Source organism: Austrofundulus limnaeus, unplaced genomic scaffold (genome assembly GCF_001266775.1).
Source record: "Austrofundulus limnaeus strain Quisiro unplaced genomic scaffold, Austrofundulus_limnaeus-1.0 Scaffold47, whole genome shotgun sequence".
NCBI lineage: Eukaryota > Metazoa > Chordata > Actinopteri > Cyprinodontiformes > Rivulidae > Austrofundulus > Austrofundulus limnaeus.
Genome location: NW_013952449.1, coordinates 2,143,235 through 2,151,804, shown reverse-complemented (window position 1 = coordinate 2,151,804; position 8,570 = coordinate 2,143,235). Strand labels below are relative to the sequence as shown.

At 36.2% G+C, this 8,570-nt stretch overlaps 1 protein-coding gene across 2 annotated transcripts in view; it reads right to left on the bottom strand.

Annotated features, from left to right (window-relative positions):
* The window catches only part of pde6d (phosphodiesterase 6D, cGMP-specific, rod, delta), a 26,393-nt gene extending 17,876 nt beyond the window's left edge, over nucleotides 1-8,517 (bottom strand). Inside the window, exons 1-4 of one of the 2 annotated variants that reach the window (XM_014008070.1) lie at nucleotides 8,306-8,517; nucleotides 8,068-8,212; nucleotides 1,699-1,787; nucleotides 1,231-1,356 (exon numbers count right to left, since the gene is read on the bottom strand). In XM_014008070.1, coding sequence (XP_013863524.1) covers nucleotides 1,231-1,356; nucleotides 1,699-1,787; nucleotides 8,068-8,111 — 259 coding nt within the window. In that variant the 5' untranslated portion in view covers nucleotides 8,112-8,212; nucleotides 8,306-8,517. Of the gene's footprint in view, nucleotides 1-1,230; nucleotides 1,357-1,698; nucleotides 1,788-8,067 lie in introns of both variants that reach the window. The other variant, XR_001310189.1, reaches the window with a different exon arrangement.
* Nucleotides 8,518-8,570: the final 53 nt, after the last annotated feature.

Below are 8,570 nucleotides of genomic sequence, written 5' to 3'. Positions count from 1 at the left end.
ATATATATATATTTCAGTGGCAAAACACGTTTAGAAACAGACAGAACATCAGATTCAACCTTTCCTGTTGTAGATCAGTAACACCACAAATAAAACTATTTTATTTGCTAAACGGCCAAATAATGACAGACACTCTAACCCAATCATTAAACTTTTAAAGGGTAAACCTTTAAATGTCACACAGTCAATGTAGCCACTGGATCAGAGCTTTTGCCCAGCACAGATGATAAACTGTCAGACATGTGACTGCAGGCTGGGACACAGGATTATAGAGTAGATGAGAATGAAAACATCGATGGCGTAGCTCCATTAAGATCTAATGAAACTTGGTCCAACATGTAGCTTCATATCTAATCAGGACTGAAGACAGACCATTACTGTTGGTTCTGTTTCTGCCGGTAAACACTGAAATGCAGCTAGATAGACTATAAATAGCTTATTATATCCAATAAAGTTTAGCTTGACTTTACTTAAAAATGTGAACCACAAACAGTTAGATAAATGACATGATCAAAAGAAAACTACCACTGACATTGTGTGGGAAACAGTTCAAACGCCGTCATACAGACCCTCCAGTAACAAAAACTGGGAACTCATTTCATTAACCCCCAAAAACTCTCTAACCAATGAGAGCAGTCTTCTGAAAAGACCCTCCCACCTGAGATGTTTAGGTCAAACAGAAACAAGTCGGCAAAACTGAAAACGTGACTGTCAGAATAAAAGCTGCAGCAGCAGAATCCAAACGTGTCAGAATAAAAGCCTCATCAGTCAGAAAGAAGAAAACAATTAAACATCGCTAATTCATACAAAAATATTTTGCTTGCAAATGAAAAGTTTTGCTTTTACAATGATTTTTGTTTGCTTATTGTGTTTTATTTTCTGTCAGACTTATTTGACTGGATTTCATGGAATCTGCTCGGTACAAGTGAGTTATAAGTTATAACAAAACAAGCTTTAAACTACATTTCAGCAAAAAAATAACAATTTGTGTAAAATTTTTTAATACATTTGAGTTATTTATTATAAACTAAATTATTGACCCTATCATTTTAAATGTTCTGTAAGAAGATCTGACAAAGATAATTTATAATCTGTCCTGAGTTCTCCGATAAAAATGTTTTATTTATTAAAGCATAGAGCTTCAATAACAGCATGGAGCTGTTACGATGTAACATAACCTCTATTTTGTGCCAAACGTTCAGCAGATCTGTGAGTTTTGTCAGGGATTACCTTCTAGACACTGTCCTTTGAAGAAAACTTTCTGTTCCAACCTGAACTTCTCCAGCTGCTCCGTGGAAGAAAAGTTCAGTTCTCTGGACACCGCTTTACACTGAAGGATCTTCTTTGGGACACGAGCTGAGAAAAAGGTCAGACATCACAGTTAGTGATAAATAAATACATAAAAACCTGAACTGTGGGGAAAAAAAAACAAATACGAGATATTAAGACCAATCTGTATGACGTGTTTTTTCCTTTAGAAAGACACTTGTTGATAAACTGGTCCCTTTTCAGCGTCAGATGTAACTGAAGAATTTTCCGTACATTTTCAAAACGTCTACAGAAACCTGTTTTATCTTCATGTTTAAAACCTTTTCATGCTTCGAGTCTACGTGCAGACACAACAGAGCTTTAAAGAGAGTCTTCAGAGTAAAGTGTGAACAACTTTATCAGAGGAACCACGGAGGCAGCAGAGGTTACCTTCATGTTCGACTCCTGGGACGGACAGATCTTCTGTTCCCTGCCACAGGACTTTACCCGTCTCTGCATCCCGAAGATTCATCCAGTTTCTACCAACCAAACGTTAAGGGACAACTAGACATGGGTTTTTACGATGTAAAAACAAGTGTGCATTGCCATGTAGCATGGCTTTGCCTACAGCATTGGACTTGCAGAAGGAACTTTGACCAAGTTCAAATGTGTTTTCTATACCAGCTTGTGCCTGTCACATCAGCAGGTGTTTGTAATTAAGGTAATTGTGTGACAATATGAAATTTGAAGAAACGTTTTGTTAAAGTTGCATTAGCTGGGGTTTGAACCCTGATCTCCCACATGAAAGTCCATGATATAGACCATTAGACCAATGGAGCTGTGGCAGAAGGTGGTAGCAGGGGTTGGTTTGTATGTGTGCAGAAAGAGGCCACATTGCCAATACAATTATTGACACAAAAATGCATAATATTACAACAATCGAGCAGTATTAAGACAATATTATAGTAAAACATCTGTACTGTACTGTACTGTAAACACTGAACTACTGAGTTGAAATATTAAACTATGGTGCAGTACCAAGTTGAGTACAGCATGGGGCAGTATTGGACCAATACAAGGCTCCATTGACTGCCAACATAATTCATTAAACATTAATATTTCATAAACTATACGTTTTACAGGCACCAAAAGGCATAGCCATCATTTGGCACAGGAGCTTTACAGATATAAATTACAATGGCAGCTCTAGGACAAAGTATGCAGGAGGAGAAGCATGGCAAAGTTGAVWTGACTTGGATGGGAAACGAATCACAATAGTGTGCATTGCATTGGCAATGCACACTGACAAGCAAACAACCAAAAGAGGAGGACACGGATCCTGCTGCTGGTTTTTAAAGAACACCAAATTCAGGACTGAACTATCATTGTGTCACCTGAGAAAAACTGTCGTATCAAACACGGAACATTGCTTGAAGGAACACATATTTTTTTAAAAAACCTCATGCACAATTGCATTAATATGATTTGTTCAGACTCAGTGTTGTGAAGGACTCTCAGCTGCTTCCACACCAAATACAAGCTCAAACTGTAACACTGACTGTGATGTATCCATATTGTTTTGGCTAAGGTTGATTAGCTGTGGTAGCCATTCTGAATTAGGTTGACTCCAAAAGTTAATCAGTTGCAAATTTACAACCAATTATTGTTTTTTGTTTCATAAAAATCCATCCAGTGGTTCATGAGATATTTTGCCAGCGACACTAACATACTCAGGCAAATGAGCAATAGTAAAAAAATAAAATAACCCCACAACACTTGAACCTGACCTTTTTTTTACATGTCAATGACATAATAAAAGACATCTGCAGTTTATTCTTTTCCCGCTTGCCTTCATCCTTTCTACACTATGAAGGAGCGATGTCGTTTATCTGAGGTTCAGACTTTGGTTTGAGTCCAACCGTTGATTTGATTTGTTTAACACATAAGAAGTAAAACAAAGAATACAACAACAATTCAAAATGACATATTTCACGTGCAAGGGAATGGTAAAGGCCTAAATAGGCTTGTGTAAAATCCACTCCCAGTTAAATCAAACTACAACACAACAATAAAAAACATAAAACAGAAATAACCACACAAATAAAAATAACTAAAATGGAACAAAATCAATACAAAAATAGACATAAAATAAAATATAAAATCCATCAAAATACATGCAAAAATGAAATATTTCACGTGCAAGGGAAGGGTAAAAGCCTAAAAAGGCTTATGTAAAATCCACTCCCAATCAAATCAAACTACAACACAACAGTAAAAAAACAAACAAAATAGAAATAACCACACAAATAAAAATAACAAAAATGGAACAAAATCAATACAAAAATAGACATCAAAATAAAATATAAAATCCATCAAAATACATACAAAAATAAGAAAAATCTAAAATCACTTGGTTTTTAATCTATTTTTATACACAAAAAGAGATACTGAAGGTTCAACATTAGAATTCCACATTTTAGCTCCTTAAAATCTAATTGAAAATTGGTCACGCAATGATTTGTATAACGGAAGATACAAATGAAAAGATTGCCTAGCAGGATAATTATGAATTTGTGAGTTCATATGAAAATAGCTTTTAATATAGGAAGGCCAATTTATATCATACAGAGCTCTGAACACAAATGTACAAGTAAGAAATATGTTTACATCGGAAATATTCAACAGTTTTAATTTATAAAATAGTTTTGAATAATAAAAGGTTCACTAGGATGTATCAAATTTCGAGAAAGTAACTATTCTTTGAAACTTTTTCTGTAGAATAAATATTTTGTTCAGATGAGTTGGAAATGTAGCTCCCCAAACAATATTACAATAGGTGAGATAAGGATAAATTAAACTGTAATATAAGATTAAAAAACAAGATTTATAAACAAAATGTCTAATCTTGCTTAAATTCCAATAGATTTGGCAATTTCTTTTGCAGACATGTCCATTATGGTCTTTCCAACAAAGTTTCTCATCGATCCAGACCCCTAAAAAAACTTGTTGATGAAACCTGAATTATTTCTTCATCATTGACATAAATTTTAATTTGATCACTATTATATGTTTTACTCCCAGAAAACACAATAAAACACACCTTCTTGACATTCAAAGACAATTCGTTTGCTTTAAACCATTCCGAACATTTATAAAGATCAACATTCAATCTATTTATGAGTAGTAATATTTTTAGCTGAGATTTAAAAAACGTTTTAAAAGGAGCAACATCAAGAACACCTCTCAGTATTTAAACCGGGATGACACCAAGGATCAGAAAACTGCTCAATGCCTGAAGTGTTAAAAGCATCATGTTGACGACAGAAAGGTTTCCAACACAACAGCATCACCATAATTAAGTATTTAACACTGGCAACCCAACAGTCAACACAAGATCCAGAGTTGTTCATATTGATTTGATGCTTGCTCGTTGGGCTGAGTCAGTACTACAGCAGGTGCTAGCCACCTGGAAAAGACTGGAGCAACAACAGGAGAAAATACCAGTTGATTTTGATCCAGTATTAAATACTGGTCAAAAGGGTCAGACAGCAGCTTAAGGCCCTGGCACACTATAACGTTTTAGGCAACACTGAAGATGTTTATGTCGACGATGGAATTTTAAAAACTCATCTAGAACCCTCTCTTAGACGTTTTCATACTTTAATACCAACGATTAGATGAAATATATAACCTACGGTATATAAGTAATTTAGTCATAACAAAATGTTCACAATTCAGCATAGGTTGTCTAAAACATTTTAAAGGGCCAATATTATGTGTTTCTCAGGCATACATTTAAATACTATACCATAATAAAGTATCTATGTAACCTTTAGYTGTTATTAAAATGCTGTTTTTATGTTTAAATAGAAAATAAACTTATCTTCTCATCACTTCCTCTTCTAAACGCCTTGAAATTGGCCTCTGTCTCTTTAAGAACCACCTTCGGCTTCTGTCTCGCCAGTGGTAGTGGTGGGGGAGCGCTATGATGCAGTTTATTTGGCATCTGAAAATACATTTCCTCAAAGGTATTTTTAATCTGAAAAGAGCTTCACTGAGTGAGAACTAAGGTTGAGAGTGCAGCAGACAGTTTTAGTTTCACTTTCACTTTCACCCAAGAGCCTGCAGGAGTCATGGGCGGGGTGTGGGGGGAGGGGGGGGGCTCTGCCATGAGGAAGCTTGGCTTAAAGACACGTTCCAGGGGTGTTTCTGGTATCAAAAGGTGTTCCTGGTCCCCACCTGTCGTTTTGCTCCTCAGCATGGCTTCCTAAAAACACTGCAGGATTTCTCAAACATGCATGAATGAATCAAAGCAAGGCTTTGTGCATGTTTTTATGAGAGTATAACATTATAACATGATATAAAACTCGAAAAAGTTGATTTTACATGATATTGCCCCTTTAAGGCCCTGTCACACTAGACAACTTATGCCAACTTATGAAACACTTTTTATGTCTAAATTGCAAATAAAAGTTATATTTGATCAATTTGTTCGAATTACACTATGTACACGACAAAAAGAAGCTTCCTGTTGATTTTTTTCAATTCCACCTTCAACACAGACGTCTTTAAAGTGTTCATAAGTCGTCTAATGTGACAGGGCTTTTAGCTGACAAGTTTCATTCAAATGTATCCAGTGGTTCATGACATATTTTACTAACAACACAGAAACACACAGACACAGGTAAAAACAAGCTTTGGTGGAGGGCAGATATAAATGTATTAATATGAAACTAAAGTCTGGCCTTCAGTTAATAAGCGACACAAAGTGATGAAGACTCAGTGAGGAGGTTCACTTTGGACGATGCAGACCCTGACTGTCAGGGGCTGTGAATGAGAAACGTGAAAAAAGCTTTAATCTTCTACATTCAAATCCGGATTGGCTCCTAATCTGAGCGTGTAACACATGCAGGAGCGGTGCTGCTCACATGAGCGGCACGGCATTTCTGCCACGTTTCTTACACAAACGTGAATTTCAGGTCCCCACATTTTGATGGCTTTTTAACAGTCAATCAAAGAGGCTGACTAAAACCTGCCTTCTACCAGTGAGCGTGGAGAAAGCAGCCGAGGCTCCCACCACAGAGGCTCTGACTGAAACACAGGTGGGATAAAGAACAGGTGATCCTGTCACCTTTGCTGCCTTTAGCTCCACCAACTGAGTCAGAAAGTCTGCACAGTCCCAAATAAACTGGAAACGATGAGGAAATAAAGCCACAACGAAAAGAGGGAAGCACAGTGAGATAATTAAAAACATTGGTTTGAAAACTAGTGTAATATTATGGCTGGAGCTGGGTGCACAGCCTCGCTCTATTCATGAGAAATTAAAGCTTTGTTTCTGCTTCATGACACATAACAGAGAAATCTACAAGATGAAATGTTTTACCCGTAAGTGCTGAGTCATTTCTGATCCAAATTTACAAATTCAGAGGCAGATCACAGCGCTGACACTGACTCTTATGTACGTTTTGGATGATGTACTTTAAAGACTGTGTAATACATAATTAAAACACAACAACACCAAAGCAGCACCTACAGATTAACTTCAGATATATGAGCAGCTACAGATTACACTTACACAAAAATCTGCTTACAGAAGGAGCTAACAGAGTTTTATGGTGGCTGCTGCCAAACCGAGCAACACTGAAAGCTTCTTACTACACTGACATACACTGAGATGTAAAGTACTACATACAGTTAGTAAGACATGTTTATATTATACTAAGATAGAAAACATAAAGTACAGACATTATTACATCTGTTTGTAGCTAAATGTAAAGTACTTTATACAGAAACAATTTGTTTATACTCAGATGTAAACTAATCCTACAGACAGAATGTGTGTTTGCACTTAGATGTAAAGTACTTACAGTCTGTAGTAAGCTTTGTAAATACTCAGATGTACAGTTATAATATTTTGTGTTTATACTAAGATGTAAAGTACTTGGTGCAGTCAATACTATGTTAGTTTATACTAAAAAAGGTACTTTATACAGTTAGACGTATATTAGTTTATATTCAAATGTAAAGTATTCCAACAGACTTTGTGTTTTTATACTAAGATGTAAAGTACTTACACTCAACAAGTCAATACTTAGATGTAAAGTACTCCGTATAGTCAATCAGACATGTTTATACTAAGACAGAAAACATATTACATCTGTTTGTACTTAAATGTAAAGTACTTTATGCAGACACAATGTGTTTAGACTCAGATGTAAAGTTCACCAGAAGTATAAGTTCATACTCAGATGTACATAGTAAGGTGTGTTTATACTAAGATGCTAAGTACTCTGTACAGTCAGTTGTACAGTTTAATATTCAGATGTGAAATACTTCACAGTAAGGTGTGTTTATAGTAAGATATGAAGTAATTTAATCACTCATTAATATTTGTATAAAGTACTCCTACGGACAGTGTGTGTGTTTATACTAAGATGTAAAGTAGATAGTACTGTCAGTTGTAGGGTAAGGTGTGTTTATACTAAAATCTAAAGTAGCTACTTTGTACAATTCTTTGTAGGGTTTGTTACAATTTAGACATAAAGTATTTATATAAACAGTAAGGTTTGATTACATTAAGATGTAAAGTACAAACAAAGTATGTTTTTAATAGCCATTTGTAAAGTACTTAATACAGACAGTATAGTATAAGTAGCTGTTGCAGTGATGGTCAGGGAGGTTAGCCAGAGCAGCTAACACAGAACCATCTTCCTAATGGTTCATGATGTGAGATAACTAAGCTTGTTAAATAAACAATTTTACCACAGAATCCAGTAAAACCTGCGCGTTGCATCACCAACAAACAATACAAAAGGATACAGTTTAAAGCCCTTTAAAATTTCCTTGGCCCGGTCCGAAGACATTTCGGTAATTGTTTGTTTGTTTCCGTGCTTTACCGATAATCCAGAACTTGATCCCTAATTTGATGCTAGCAAGCTAAAGCACGCGGTAAATGAATATTGTCCTGAAATGCAGCAAGAAAAAAGGCAATTAACCCTGAACAGTTCGACCTGAAAAAGGTAAATCCGATTCCAATAATGCAATCAGCTAAACATACCCACTGAACAGGCAGCGACCTCAGCCAATCAGCGGCAAGGATAATTCCAGCCAGCCAATGCTAAAAGCGTGGGCGGGGCAGGAGTAGATAGACATAAAATAGCTAGACTCGAAAGTCGACGTCGACACCTTGGTCGGCACGGTTTGCAGTGAACTTCTTGAAATTGTCACGTCAGTACGGCCGCCATATTCAAGTACACTTCGCTGCAGCATGCAGCTCGGGGCGGTGACAGACCTTTCCGTCAGTCCCATACCTTATATGGAAA